Source organism: Sceloporus undulatus, chromosome 8 (assembly GCF_019175285.1).
Source record: "Sceloporus undulatus isolate JIND9_A2432 ecotype Alabama chromosome 8, SceUnd_v1.1, whole genome shotgun sequence".
Classification (NCBI taxonomy): Eukaryota; Metazoa; Chordata; class Lepidosauria; order Squamata; family Phrynosomatidae; genus Sceloporus; species Sceloporus undulatus.
The window spans coordinates 35,747,949-35,763,922 of record NC_056529.1 but is presented as its reverse complement, the minus strand read 5'-3'; the positions used below and the strand labels follow the sequence as shown (position 1 = coordinate 35,763,922).

Here is a 15,974-nt window from a genome sequence, read left to right as displayed (position 1 = left end):
TCTAGGAGTTGTGGGGACAATTTTATCATGAGCTTCCCCTTGCCATCGCTGTTTTAGGCCCAGGTGAGGCCTTTTTTAAAACCCTGATGTAAGGCTGAAGTCAACAAAATGGTGTGTGAGGCATTTAAAAAAAAACTATCAAGAAAAGGTTGGTGGAAAGAGGCCCAGCAGATCATGCATTGCCCACCCTGTAGTAGTACAAAGGAGATCTTAACTTAATACAACCTTTGGGGAGGGAGCACAGGTAGATGTTACCATATATATTTAAATGGTCAGGCATCCAACTGGACAATGGAAGAAGTGCAAAGGGCCTTTCATCCTACAAAAAGGTTCATGCACAAACTGGCAATGACTACTGTGAAGGGAATGAGGCATTCTGTAATAAGACAGCTTTCCATGAGAGAGAGCAGAGTACATAATTCATATACCTAGAATCTCAGACATAATCCCTAGAATAGTTATGAAGGGGACAAAAATGCTCAAGAGCTAGGCTCTGCTGCCTGACTGCTACAAGTCAGAGTAGTCAATATAAGATGGACAGACATTCTAACTTTGAATAAGGCAGTTTCTTATGGGTTTTTTTTTGTTTTGTTGTTGTTCTGCTGTTCATTACCTTTGGTATTAGTGGATTTTTGTAGGTACTGAAAGGACACTCACTCTGTTGCTATGATGTCAGCCAGCTGGGGAGTGTTTGGTGCAATTTTCACCATAATGGTATCAAAGAAGAGATGCTCTTTCTGGGCATGAATGGTGTATGTGCCAGTGGTTATATTTTCAAGGCGGAAAGAACCATCTGGCTTTGTGGTAACTGTAATAGAAAGAGAGAAGAAAAGTTAAGAGCTGAGTGAAAGTCAGGAACATAGCTCATATCAAAGCACACAAAGAAAGACTAACAACTCCAAGTTGTATTGAAACAGTATTTCAAGGAGATTCAGAGCACATCTTATCAATAAGGCTAACATTATGGGCATATATACATTCAAACAGTGGAAGCATCATAACTCTTACCAATAACTATGGGTCTCAGTAAGCAATTTTTGAGAGAACATCAGATTTTATGATATAAGGGATGATTTTGGTCTGGTCTTGATGATGATCTAATTGGCAGCTTCCTCCTTGCCCTACCACAATGTTAGCAAAGCATTTCCAAGATGCTGTCATTTTGTCTACACTGACAAAAAAACATTCAGCTTCATCTTGCATTTCTGTGGTCCCTGCAGTAATAGAAGCCACACCTACTCAAACTAGACTCCAATTGCACTGACATTATAAATTCAAATTGGTACAAAGGGGATGCACTTTTATGAGTAAGAAAGGGAAGTATAAATGTCTCATCTCCCACCCCATGTTGACTTTTAAAAAAATATCACACACAGAGGACAGAAAATGCTTCTTTAGTACTTGTGCTTTTTTTGGGGGAGTACCTTGTCTCCATTTAAGAACCAATATCCAATGTGCTTTTTCTATATCACCAGAAAGAAGCTCAAGACCCGGGCAGGTGTTATTCAACCAGATAAGGAGGAATGAAATCATATCCTGATGCTCCTCCCATTCAGGAATCCTGTGAATTCTGATATTCAAGCGCCTATTTCTGTCCTCCAAATCTTTCACTTTGTTTGTGAGATAGTCATTTGTTTGTTCTAACTCCTGTATGCGGGCCTCATGAGAACGACCCTGTTCAAGAGTTGCATTAGCTGTATTTTCTGTATCTCCAATGTGGGCTGTCAAGGCAGTGAGCTTTGAGTTCACCGTCTCAAGGACAAGTACCCAGTCCTTTTGTAAGTCCTGCATTAAATTTACATGAAGCCTTTCCAGGACGTCTGAAAATGATGGGTCAGATATCAGGGGACTCTCATGTCTGCCTCCCTTCCCTTGTGTCATCTCTGTGTACTCCATTTGAGTTTTTGGCTCTTTAAATGATGAGTAGAAACCCAAAATTGCTTAATCTACTAACCTTTTAGTTCCTTGCATTAGATAGGTATTCTGATGTTTCCTTACATTAGATATGTCTTGAAAGTTGGACGAAATTCACTCCAATTAATTGGTAAAAACTGAGATCTTGTTCAGCTCAAGTTTTATGCATCTACCATGTCCGACTGCTAGCCAAACCCCACCCCTACCTCCATTAGACTTGTTTCAACTGAAAACAAAGAGCAAATCCCCCCTTTTCAACTCTTTGTTCAACAGAAGCTGAACTCAAGCGATAGTCACTTACCTTTAATTTGGCTGTTCAGCATAACAGTAGCATCTGCAACACCTTCACCTTCAGGACCATTCAGAACCCTACCTGTAACTGAGAAGCCCATAACGTGGAAGACAGGCTAAAAAAGAAAGGAAAAGGGATGAATTAGCAAAATTACCACATATACTCGACAGTAAGTCGATCTCACTTTTAAATAAAGGACAGGTTTTGGGGCCAAAATTCAGGATTTTGATATGACCGGTGGAGAAGTAGAGAGTAAAACATAGGGGCATGTAACAAAGGACCTAAAGGCTGAAGCAAAGGAAAACAATGTTGAAGAACTTACAAAATTCCAGCAGGCATAACTGTTTGTGCTCACACTAAAGGCTGGATGGATGAATGTAGAGGGGGTCAGTGCTTCTGGGAGAGATTGAACTCTTGCTTTTAACCAAAGGGTGGTCCCGTTTTTATAAGAGTTAAAGTACAGTACTTACATTGACCCGTGGATAGGCCAACACAGGTTTTTTGAGTAAATATTTTGGCAAAAATTTCTAGACTTACACATTTTTATATATTCTTTCTTTCTTTCTTTCTTTCTTTCTCTCTCTCTTTTGATAAAGGTATTGAATTACATCAGTGAAAGTCTCCTTTCCAATCTCCAAAGACACACTTCCTAAATATTTCCATAAATTCTCTCAAGAGAACCAGTCTGCCAGGTTTGTTGTGAGAATTATACGGTGAAGTGGAGAGCCACGTATATTAGCTCAGGAAAGGCAAGACATGCATATTATAAAACAACTTACAAATGCACATAAAATATACATAACCACATACAAGATAAGACTTACCTCAATTTTCAAACTGTCATGTTCTACTGCAAAATCCAGTCTAGATGGAGCAACGTCAAAAGTAATTCTCTCTCCTCTGTAAAAAGGTACCTGGAAGTACACACCAGAACCCCTGGGTTTACAGCAGGCTTCTCAAAAACCAAAGCTTGGATAAGTTATTTTTTAGACTAATATCATTTTCAAAGCTCTGGAAAATCATGCAAGGTGATTTCCTGTTGCAGACATTATCCTGAACACTGTGTTTGGGGAAGTAAAGCTAAGCATGTAGCCATCTTGTCCCTTTCATCACAGCTTCCTTACTTGCACAAGCCATTGTTTTTGACCCCAAGTATTTTTATTCCTTTACCTGTCAGAACTTCTTGCTTAAAAGCAATTCCTAAATCTGTGACAGGATAAAGCAGTGCTTTTACCCAAGCTTATATATAAATTAAAAATATTGATTTGTGTAAAATAGCCAACTGCTGAACATAGTGCATTTCTATTTGTTAGAAATGGCACTGGCAACAATGTTCAGAATCACCATGCGTTCCAGCTTGGAACAGTAACAGGGAACTCTGCATTGCAAGAAAGAAAGAAAGAAATGTCTTGTAGTAATCAATTAGTATTTCTAAGGGTTGGAATCTTTATTGGAGATCTCTAAATTAGGACCTCGAAATACTGGGAAGTGCCAGGGTGTCTTTTCAAAATCAATTAATCTCTCAGCACTCTCAACACTCCTACCACATGTGCAAAACCTCTACCTTGACACCAACAAGACATTAAACTGCCTTGTACATTCATTGTAATGTTTTGCCAAGGGGCAAGGATCAACTCGTTCCTCTGACCACCCTCCCAGAAGATTTTGGAGCATTTTGGTTTTCAGAAGAGAGAGACTTAACCTGTACTCATTTATGATGGTATAGAGTTTCTTCATTACTTACTACAGTGTATTTCCCACTAGGCAAAGACAGGAAGGTAAAGGAGCCATCCTCTTTGGATATGACATTGCAGAGATAGACAAGGGAATCATCCCTTTCAGGAAAGCCTTCCACTGGAGAGGTGTTGCAGCCCACAACATCCTGGATAAAAAGATTAGCAATATAAAAATGGAGCACTATGCAGGAGCAGCACCAACTCCTGTGCAAAGGAACGTGCAAGAGGAACTTCCCTGTCCATTTTAATCATAGGGAGGGAAATTTTCTCAAGGTCCACAGCAGAACATGGAAAAGTTGCTTTTGTTAACTCCCAGAATCACCCAGTCAACATGGTCACTAGCCATACTAGCTGGAGGGCTCTTGAGAGGTCCAGTCCACAAAGTAACTCTTCCAAGCTCCAGTCAACAGTACTGAGGGGGATCTGCACTCCAACAGTGAGTGCGACTGGAGACAGCAGCCAGAAGAGCCAGAGTTCAGATTGGATGGAAACTGCAAAGTGGACCAAGAGCAACACATTGTCCTTGTGGTACAGGTCTCTGATTCTTTGCCTGATCCAAACAAAGGAGGAAGCCTGCTGATGGGAACTATCCATGTGTGTTGTGGATCCAAGTTAATATTAAGAATACACTGCTCCCTCGGGTTACGAAATTAATTCGTTCCGCGGCCGCTTTCGTAACCCGAAAAGCCTTCGTAAGCCGAATTGCCATAGGCGCTAATGGGGAAAAGCCGCGTTTCGTGCGAAAAAGCGCCGAAAAGCACCAAAAATTTTTTTCGTAACCCGAAAAAACATTCGTAACCCGGAACAATTATTTCCAATGGGATTTTTTCGTATCCCGGAAATTTCGTAACCTGGGTATTTCGTATCCCAAGGTACCACTGTACATGGTTCACAAAGGATCTCAGGCCCAATTTGTGTTTGATCAAAATGCTTGGATGAGTGACAAACCTGAATGGGAACACCATTTATCATTTACCACAGAACCAGTGGTACAGCTGAGTACTGACTTTGAGAGATCCAAGTTCTAATTCTCCCACACTCCTGAACCTTGCAACTCTTTGGGTTATCTCAAAACAACCACTTTCTCTTGGCCTGACCTCTCTCACAAGATTGTGGGTTAAAGTAGGACAATCATTATAAGACAGGGACTGTTAGTTCTAGGGCTGATTTGAAAACCAGAATTTAGAAGATAGTTGGAATCATTTAAAAATAAAGGTACACTGGTGCCTCGGGATACGAAATGATCGGGTTACGAAATTTCCGGGATACGAAAAAGTTGGATTGGCAAAAACTGTTTCGGGTTACGAAATATTTTTCGGGTTACGAAATTCATTTTGGCGCGAAATTCAAATGCTGCAAAGTGCAGCTATAGGCTTTCCAGAGCTAACGGAAAGCCTAAGGGGGCTGGGTTAGGGGTTAGCTTTGGCGCGAATTTTGAATTTCGTTAGCAGTATTGATTGGCTTGAGAAATCAAGCTGATCATCTGGATTGGCTAACGAAATTGGGGGGGGGGGGGGGCCTGGCTTCAGAAACAAAAGCCCTTGATCTGCCCCCCTTTGTCTGGCCTTGTGGACTGGTGAGGAAGAGTTCTTTCTGAACTCTAACTCGTGGTTCCAGTGGAGGTTTGGACTTTTTTGGCTTTCTGCCTTTGGACTTGTTCTGGCTTTGTACTGTACGTGTACAGTGCCGGATGGTACTTCGGATCAAGACCTGCCATCAGGAATTACTGTACAGGTAGGTGTATGGATTTATACCTTCTTCTCTTGTGGGGTGAGACAGTGTGCCATGCTGTTGCTGTGGGGGGTGGGGTGCTTTGGTCATGGCTGTGATGATTTGAGAGTTGGGGTTGTGACCATGGGGTTTGCATTTTCAGATTTGGGGGTTTCTGGGGTTTGGCTTCTTGAGTGTTTGTCCATGGGTGATGATTTGAAAGTGTGTGGGTGTGGTGACCAGGGGTTGCATTTTCAGATTTGGGGTTTTCTGGGGTTTTGGCTTCTTGAGGCTTTGGTCATGGCTGTGATGATTTGAGAGGTGTGGGGTGTGTGACCATGGGGTTGCATTTTTCAGATTTGGGGGTTTTTCTGGGGTTTGGCTTCTTGAGTGCGTTGGTCATGGCTGTGATGATTTGAGAGTGTGGGGTGTGTGACCATGTGGGTTGCATTTTCAGATTTGGGTGTTTGGGTTTGGCTTCTTGAGTGCTTTGGTCATGGCTGTATGATGTTGAGAGTGGGGGTGGGGAGTTTTGCAAGTTTGGCCTTGGCTCCATGGGGGCCAAGAGTGAGACCATGGGGTTGCTTTTTTAGATTTGGGGTTTCTGGCCTTTGGGTGTAGGGTGGTGGGGTGGTTTGGTCATAGGCTATGATGTTTCAAAGTGTGGGGTGTGAGTTTTGGTAAGTTTGGCCTTGGCTCCATGTGGGCCACAAGTGTGACCATGGGGTTGCATTTTCAGATTTGGGGTTTCTGCCTTGGTTAGGGTGGGTGGGTGGTTTGGGTCATGGCTGTGGATGTTTTTCAAAGTGTGGGGTGTGAGTTTTGCAAGTTTGGGCCTTGGCTCCATGGTGGGCCACAGAGTGTGACCATGGGTTGCATGTTTCAGATTTGGGTGTTTTCTGGCCTTTGGGTTAGGGTGGTGGGGTGGTTTGGGTCATGGCTGTGATGTTTCAAGTTGGGGTGTGAGTTTTTGCAAGTTTGGCCTTGCTCCATGTGGGCCACAGAGTGAGACCATGGGGTTGCTTTTTAGATTTGGGGTTTTCTTCGGCCTTTGGGTTAGGGTGGTGGGTGGTTTTGGTCAGGCTGTGATGTTTTCAAAGTGTGGGGGTTTGAGTTTTGCAAGGTTTTGGCCTTGGCTCCAGTGGGCCACAAGTGTGACCAGGGTTGCATTTTCAGTTTGGGGTTTCTGGCCTGTTGGGTTAGGGTGGTGGGGTGTTTTGGTCATGGCTGTGATGATTTGAGAGTGTGGGGTGTGAGTTTTGCAGTTTGCCTTGGCTCCATGTGGGCCAAGAGTTGACAGGGGGTGGGGTGGTTTCCATTGTGGCTTTTTTGCTCATGCTGTGCCTTTTGTCCTTTTAGGTTGAGCTATGGCTCCCAAAAAGCCACAGATAAAAGCGGCGGTGACAAAAGGAGAGGGCTCCTGTCCTTGGAGGACAGAGGGAAATCATCGCCAAGCATGAGAGGGGCGGGCGCGTGGTGGACATTGCCAAGGAGTATGGAAGAAACCCTTCGACAATTGGCACGGTCCTCAGCAGAAGGAGGCCACAGAAGCGTGTTGGTCCTGCGAAAGGCGTGACGCGATTGCCAGCAGAGGACACCAAAGCACGAGAGATGGAGCGCCTGCTGCTCCTGGATAAAGAAAAGGAGCGAGCCGGGACACTGTGCACACCTCGGTCATCTGTAAGAAGGCCACCACCATTTTTGAAGACCTGGCCAGCAAGGAGGCAGGCGAAGGAACTTCTTCCCAGGAGGAGCCAGCACCCCGGAATCACACCTCATGTGGCTGGTTTGAAAGGTTCAAAAGGAGGACCGGGATCCACTCTGTCGTCCGTCACGCGAGGCGTCCAGCGCAGACCAACCAGGCCGCCGAAGCATTTGTCATCAATGTCAAGGCCATGATGGAGGAGGAAGGCTACGTCCCGCAGCAATGGTCATTGCGACGAGACGGGCCTCTTCTGGAAGAAGATGCCTCGCCGCACCTACATCACCCAGGAGAGAGGAGATTGCCAGCCACAAGCCTATAAGGACCACTCACACTGCGTTGTGTGCGAATGCCAGCGGGGACTGTAAGATCAAGCCCCTGTTGGTCTACACTCAGAAAATCCAAGGGCCTCAAGGCACACAACATCAAAAGGACAGGTTGCCAGTGATGTGGCGTTCCAATGGCCGCGCATGGGTCACACGCCTCCTTTTCGTGGAGTGGATCAACAGTCCTTCACCCCACTGTGAACGGTACCTGGAGGAAGAGGATTTGCCCTTGAAGTGCCTCCTCCTCTTGGACATGCTCCGGCTCACCACCGCCTGGCCTGAAAAGGACATCCTTGCAAGAGTTCTCCTTCATCAAGGTCCAGTTTCTGCCGCCCGCACCACACGACCTCCCTCTTCAAACCCATGGACCAGCAGGTCATTGCAACGTCAAAAAGATCTACACCAAGCACCTCTCAAGCGTGTTTTGATGTAACGGAGAGCACACAGTTGACCCTGCGAGAGTTCTGGAAGCAGCATTTCGATATCGTCGTGTGCTTGAAGATGGTGGACTTGGCCTGGCAGGGGATCACCAGGCGCAACCTGATTGCTGCGTGGAGGAAGCTGTGGCCTGATGCTTCTTCCTTGGAAGGGTCACAGACCGAGGGTGCTGAGCCAGGTGAAGAAGAGGTGACTGAGATTGTCTCCATCGCAAGGTCCCTGGGACTTGACGTGGACAACGAGGACGTGGAGGAACTCATTGAGGAGCACAGTGAGGACCTGACAACAGAGGACCTCAAGGCCTTGGCGGCCATGCAACACTCGGCCGTGGATGAGGACGTGCTCCATTTTGACAGGGGCCAGGAGGAGGAGGCGGCGGGGGCATTTTTGCCAACGGCAGAAATGAAAGACATTTTGCGGCAATTCCACAATGTGTCTTCTTATGTTGAGAAGCATCACCCTGAGAAGGTGTTGACCAGCCATGCCATTGCACATTTTGATAATGTCTGCCTTAGCCATTTTAGGAACCTGCTTAAGGCCCAGCAAAAGCAGACATCCTTGGACCAGTTCTTCACAAAAGAGGGAGAACCGTCATCCAAGAAGGGCAAAGGTGCTGATGACCCTTAAAAAAAAACACCAAATTAAAAAAAAAAGTTGTTAAATTGGTTGAATTGGTTAAATTGGTTGAATTGGTTAAATTTGTTGAATTGGTTAAATTGGTTGAATTGGTTGTCTGGGTTTAAATTTGGCTGTTTTGGCTGCCCCCCCTCCTCCTCCTCCTGCCTCACTCTGAGATGCCAGGACCAGCAAAGATAAGAAAAAAACTTTTTTTCTTTATCCTTTACAAACCTTTAGAATGGACCTGCAAGTCATTCTTAAGCTCTTTAGTGCCTCAGGCAACTTTGTATTACATTGTATTGTAGGGTACTTAGCTTAATAGGCCTCTATTGTAACTTTGTTTTGACTTGCAGGTTCAGTCTGAGGTCATAGAACGCATTAGTTATTTTCAATGGAAAAAGTGTTTCGGGTTACGAAATTTTCGGGTTACGAAAGGAATGGCGGAACGAATTAATTTCGTAACCCGAGGCACCAGTGTATTCCCCTTTGACAAGGTTGTCAAGTCATGTCTGACTGTAGGGGGCATGCTTGTCTCCATTACTAATCTGAAGAGCCCAGCAGTGTCAGAGAATACTCTGGTCATATTGCCAGAATGACTGCACAGAACACTGTTTGCATTCCCACCAAAGTGGTACCTATTTCTCTACTTACATTTGCATGCTTTCAAACTGCTAGGTTGACAGAAGCTGGGACTAGTGATGGGAGCTCAAGCCATTACGCAGAACTTGGGCCTCGAACTGCCAACCTGTCAATCTTGCAATCAACAGTCAGTGTCTTAACCACTTGAGTGACTGTGTCTGGAAATCACTAAGTCCTCTGTATATTGTTGGAATGAAACTTCCAGCATTTTTATATAGTTTGCTGCCTTGCTTCTTGAGGGTGTTAAGAGAGCATTCAAGAATGCAATTTTCCCACCTTCATTTTGAAGTGGCACAGTCCACCTGTTCTACCACCACCCCAGGACACTACCATTACCTCTTTCTGTAGAGAAGTCTTTAAATGCTCTCTAAACGTCACTTGAACATGTCCAGAATCGCACAATAAAAATGGAGAGCAGGAGGAATTTCACACATGTCAGAAAAATATAATTCCTTGTAATGATGGACTACTGACCTCCTTAGTCACTGATGCAGAAAAAAGGAGGAACATTACACCTTTCATGGGCTCTCCATCACTCCGGACAGATCCTGAAACATTGTAACCCGCTACAACCAAAGGGCCAGAAGCATAAGCATTGGAACTGGTCACTCGTACAGTTGTACTAGTCTAAAATATAGACAGAATATAGACAAAATATAAGCACAATATTCCAGTGGTACAGAACTCCAAAAAACTAAAGATGTGTAGGACTCAGGTAGCTTTTTCACACACTTTCAGCAAATGCTTGAAAGGCACTGCTGGTCCGCATGTGCTACTCCCATTCCTTGTGCATTGATTTAAGACCCTCTTAATTATGAACCTGTTTCATATCCAACTGTAAGTGTGTGAACATATTAAAAGCCAAAGGTCAGGATCCAGTGATGCACTTCCACCAGAACCTGCTGCTTCTGCAAAAAGTGACAAGTTCCACTCTTTCTACAGACCCTCTCTGGAAGGCTAAGAAATCTGCTCAACCTGGTCTGTGCTGCCATAAAATACTGCAGTTAGGAGACAGGTAAGAAAGATTCATTTCCACTAGTGTGGGATACTGGGAGTACTCCACTGGATCTTGGCCAAAGGGAAGTATTGGCCAAAGTATTGTTCAGTAAGGGCCCAAACAGACGGGCCAAAATAAAGCTGCTTTCGGTAACTTTGGAGGTATGCTGTTTAAATGACACACACATCTTAAGAGGCCAGAAACTGCGCTGCAGTCCTTAGGACTGGAGCTTGGCTTTGGCGCAGCTTCCGGCCTCTTAGGACACATGCATCATTTAAACAGCGTATCTCCAAAGTGACCCAAAGTTGTTTTATTTTGGCCTGTCTGTTCAGGCCCTTCATTTACAGAAACTTAGCTAACATAGTTTAAAATTATAGTACAGTATGTTGCAATTTTTAAAAACTACTTTAATTATTATTTCACAATAGCAGTTACCCGATTTCTTTCCTGTTCCTGTAATTCCAGTTAATTAAACATCTTTGTTACAAATCAAAAGCATCTCTTTTAATGTTTTATTAGCACTAGTGCTTTTAAAGTATTTTGTCAATGTTAATGAGTACCTTTTTAAAGCACCACCCACCTTTTTCAACATCCATGTAGGATGAGAAGCAAAGATTTCATATTTCCCAGGAAGTACTTTAAAAAAGGCATACCTAAAGAAAAGAGGCATCATGTCAGAAACAGAAGAACCCTTGTTATTTATTTCTACAATTTCCTTCAACCAACATTTCTCAACTTGGCACCTCCTAATTTTCAGGACTACAACTCTCACAGTACCCAACCAATAGAGCAACTGTAGTCAAAACAGAGGGATAGTAACATAATAATAGTAGTAAAATAAAATAAAAATCAGCAGTTCACCAGTCATCAAATCACATTGAGTCAGGATTCGTAAAATACTGTTTTAATTACACTTGTCCCTCCACATTTGCTGGGATTAGGGGCATAGGACCCTGTGAACTTGGAAAAAATGCAAATAACAAAAACACTATGTTTTTACCTGAGGGAACACCTCTCTGGTAATCTCTAGGTCCTCCAGTGCCACTCTGTGGTCAACATATGCCAGACATTGACCACAGAATTGCGCTGGAGTAGCTACTAATGCCTAGTGGAGTGTTCTCTCTAGGAATCTCTAGGTCCTTCAGTGTGACCTTTGGTTGAAGTTGGCCATTTAGTTTCTCTGGAGGATCTAGATATTCCTAGAGAACATATTAATAAAATCCGTGAATAATCAAACCCACAAAGTCAAAGCTGTAAATGTAGAGGGACAAATGTACCGTATTTTCCGGTGTATAAGACGACCGGGCATATAAGACGACCCCCAACTTTTCCAGTTAAAATATAGAGTTTGGGATATACTTGCCGTATAAGACTTCCAATGCACACCAAATAAAAATTTAAAAAACATCACTACATTTACCCCAACTTGTTCTCTAATCTTGGCTTGCTTGCTTGCTTGCCTGCTTGCTTATCTCTCTCTCTCTCTCTCATCTATCTATCTATCTATCTATCTATCTATCTATCTATCTATCCATCCCTCTTTCTCTCTCTCTCTCTCTCTCTCCCTATCTCTCTATCTATCTCTCTATCTATTTCTCTCTCTCTCTCATCTCTCTCTCTATTTCTCTCTCTCTCTATATATATATATATATCTACTTATCTCTATCTATCTCCCTCTCTCTATTTCTCTCATCTATCTATCTCTATATCTATCATCTCTCTATCTATCTATTTCTCTCTCTCTCTATCTATCTCCCCCCTCTCTCTGTCTATCTCCCTCTCTCTCTCTCATCTCTCTCTCTCTCTATTTCTCTCTCTATATATATATCTCATCTATCTATCTACTTATCTCTATCTATCTATCTCTATCTATTTCTCTCTCTCTCATCTATCTATCTATCTATCTATCTATCTTCTATCTATCTATTTCTCTCTCTCTCTCCCTCTCTCTCAATTTCCTCTCTCTCTCTCATCTATCTATCTATCTATCTATCTATCTATCTATCTATCTCCATTTCTCTCTCTCTCTCTATGTATCTCCCTCTCTCTCTCTCTGTCTATCTCCCTCCCTCTCTCTATTTCTCTCTCTCATCTATCTATCTATCTATCTATCTATCTCTATCTCTCTATCTACCTATCTCTCTCTCTCTCTCTCTCTCTCTCTCTATATATATATATATATAATCTATCTACTTATCTCTCTCATCCATCTATCTATCTATCTATCTATCTATCTATCTATCTATCTATTTCTCTCTCTCATCTATCTATCTATCTATCTATCTATCTATCTATTTCTCTCTGTCTATCTCCCTCTCTCTCTATCTCCCTCTCTCTATCTCCCTATCTATCTCCCTATCTATCTATCTATCTATCTATCTATTTCTATCTCTCTCATTTTTTATTTTTATTTACCCCAGGCCTTTGCTGAGGCCTGCAAAGCCTGCCTTGCATGCAGGCAGTGCCCTGGCTAACTATAAGCCAAGTTTAGGGGCCTGATGCCCACAAACGCCGGCTTCTGAAGGGCTCTGCAGGGCTTTGGAAGCCGGCAGCCAGGGAGGCACCCTCGCGCCAGCTTCCAAAGGGCTCTGCAGGGCTTTGGAAGCTGGCAGGACAACCAGGTAAGTGCTCTTACCGGCGTACAAGACACCTCCCAACTTTTGACCCCGTTTTAGAGGGTCAGAAAGTAGTCTTGTACGCCGGAAAATACGGTAGTACTGGAATGGAATACAGAGAGATCACCCTGATTTTAAAGCTGGATTTTATATTTACAAAAAAGGGAGGTCCAAATTGTGTTTGGAGAAGCATTCTTGGTTCTTCGTTCCCAATATGCATGTCATATATACTCGACTATAAGTAGAGAAATTTATGCCCCAAAATTGACTCCTGAGTTGATTTATATACAGGGCGATATGGAATACTGCTCTCAAAGCTTCTGAAATAGGTGCCCACCCTTCCTTCATAGCCAGTGAACTTCAAAACAGCTGCTGAGACTGAGAGGGTTTATAGCTGTGTATCTACGGTAGTTGCTACTCTGGATGCAACCCAATGCCATCATATCTCCAGAAAGAACAATGCTGAAGCATCTGGCCCTTCTCTCTCTATCATGCATAAAGATATGAAGGAAATATAACTTTCAGACAAATCTGGGGATATTTTCCCCACTTTTGTCCATTCCTCTTTCCCTTGCTTTTTTGCTCATTTTCCTAAACTTTATTGTCTTAAATGGATTTTGGTTTGTGACCAAGACTAAAACACGCTGTCATCAACAGGGCTGCTAAGGTCTTGCAGACTCAGGGCTGTGGATTCCTTGTGTCTATGCAGGGGTAGGCAACCTTTTTGAGCTGGGGGCCGGGTTGCTCAGACAACTGGGGGGCCGAAGCTGGGGGCGTGGAGCTTCCACCCCTGGGGGCGGGGGCGCTTGCCGGGGGTGGAGCCTCCACCCTCTGGGGTGGAGCTTCCACCCAGGGCAGAGCTCCCACCCTCAGGGGCGGAGCTTCCACCCCCTGGGGCCAGGCCACCTCCTCTTTGCCGGCCCTTGACGGGGCTCCAGGCCCTGTCAGAGGCCAGGAAAGAGCCGGCGGGGACCGCTAGCGCTGGAGGCCTCCCCCTCTTTGCTGGCCCCTGACGCCAGAGGCCCACTGCCGCCGCCGGAGCCCTCCTGGAGGACCCCAGCGAAGGCAACGGGCCTCTGGGAGGCCCGCTGCTACTGCAGGAGCCCTCCTGGAGGGCCCCAGCGAAGGCAACAGGCCTCCCAGAGGCCCACTGCTGCTGCTGGAGCCCTCCTGGAGGACCCCAGCGAAGGCAACTGGCCTCCCAGGGGCGCTCTGCCACTGTCTGAGCCCTCCTGGAGGGTCCCTGTGACGGCAATGGGCCTCCCAGGGGCCCGCTGCCGCCGTCGGAGCCCTGGGCGCCGCCATTTTGGGCGAAAAAATGGCAGTGAAATCTCACACGACCTTCCCTGAGGTTGCGCGAGACTTTACCGCCATTTTTGCCCAAAATGGTGGCACCCAGAGCGGTGAAAAGCCGCAACCCTTGGCGGCGGCGGCAGCAGGAGCAGCCAGGGGGCGGCTGAAAGGCCTCCGCGGGCCGCATCTGGCCTGCGGGCCGGAGGTTGCCGACCCCTGGTCTATGCACTTGTAATATGGTCTTTTCCTTTTCCTACCACTGTCTTTCTTATCAAATATTATTGCCTTTTCATGTGAGTCACGTCATCTAGCAGTGTGTCCCAAAGAGTGACAATCTTGGGTCCAAAACACATTGCAGAAATAATCCAGCCTGAAACCACATTAACTGCTCTGGATCAGTGCTAGGGAATTTTGGCAACTGTAGTTCATTGTAATACCAGAGCTCTCTGACAGATGATGCATAAATGTCTCACATAATTACAGTTCCCAAAATTCCCTAGCATTGAGCCAGGGCAGTTAAAGTAGTCTCAAACTGGATTATTTCTGCTGTGTTTTGGATTTCGGTTTAGTCATCTTGGTTTTTAGGGAGACTTTAGGTCTGATTGGTCCTAGGATTCATTTATTTGTCTTTTTAGCAGTCCATGGTCATACCTTGAAATAAGAGGATTTATTTAGGTAGCTGTTTTGATATGCATAGTCATGATACAGAAGGTTAACTGATGGCTTCTGGCTTATAAAGCTATGAACGAACCAAATGATCAAATGGGCCAAATCATGTTTTCTCTTCTTCTTCCATCGTTTCTGGCTTACTTTCTTGGTTTATGAAACTGACATCAACCTAGGCTCAAATGTTAATAAGAATTCTGTCTTAATACAGGACAAAGGCTTCATGCTGAAGCTGACATGCAACAGGAGGATGTGAGTGAGGAGCGCTTTGCTCTGATATTCATTGCCAGTTTGACAATCTATGGTTCATGAACTTTGAAACCGTCATTTGAATGGGCAACTGTAACAATAAATTTAAACAGGTAACGGACAAAATTTTGTGCAGGTTATGCAGTGCCATCAGGTGTATTCTCTCCACACACAAGTTGTCTGAACACAAGTTAAACTTACTTTCCTCCAGGTTGAGTGATTGTGGCTTGGATGTTTACCTCTGAACCAGGATTCCTCAGTGCAACTAAAATTCCAGCAGGACCCAGTGTCTGACCTTTGCTGAGAACCTGAAAAAAGTTATCATTAGGGTTCAGCTTGCAAGAAACCAAAAAAGGTAGTTCAATCCATCACTACTTCCCTTTGTATTTGTTTTAATTACTAGAATTTCTGCATCATCTCTCTGGGCTAAAGCCATCCTGAAGTGATTCAGATACACTAAATAAACAGAAAAATGAAGTCCACTGACACTGTAATAAAAACAGTCTGACAAAGTTTGAATTTAAGATAATAACCATGGGCTTAGTCTAATTTAAAAACAAAAACAAAACTCTTATTGTTTTGATGATTATAATGGTCTAAATTACACAGTACATTATACAGCTGTGACATAGTGGTTTGAGTGTTGGACTACAACTCTGAGACCAGGGTTCAAGTCCCAGCTCAACCATAAAACCCACTGGCTTTTAGAATCAGTATTATAGAAGAGCCCTCCCTCCAGTCCATCTGCCTTGGTCCAGGCCTCAGAGGGAGAGAAGAAC

General features: G+C 44.3%; 2 protein-coding genes across 6 annotated transcripts in view; one reads left to right on the top strand and one right to left on the bottom strand.

Moving 5' to 3' along the window:
• The window catches only part of LOC121914347 (nodal modulator 1-like), a gene marked incomplete at its 5' end in the record, with an annotated part of 39,430 nt that extends 23,870 nt beyond the window's left edge, over positions 1-15,560 (bottom strand). Inside the window, 7 exons of the mRNA XM_042437716.1 lie at positions 658-808; positions 2,216-2,321; positions 3,031-3,120; positions 3,951-4,088; positions 9,850-10,002; positions 10,953-11,025; positions 15,397-15,560. Of these exons, the coding sequence (XP_042293650.1) occupies positions 658-808; positions 2,216-2,321; positions 3,031-3,120; positions 3,951-4,088; positions 9,850-10,002; positions 10,953-11,025; positions 15,397-15,560 (875 nt within the window). The remainder of the gene's footprint in view (positions 1-657; positions 809-2,215; positions 2,322-3,030; positions 3,121-3,950; positions 4,089-9,849; positions 10,003-10,952; positions 11,026-15,396) is intronic.
• ABCC6 (ATP binding cassette subfamily C member 6) overlaps positions 1-15,974 on the top strand; it is a 337,990-nt gene that overhangs the window by 262,760 nt on the left and 59,256 nt on the right. The gene's annotated exons all lie outside the window — the stretch shown is intronic.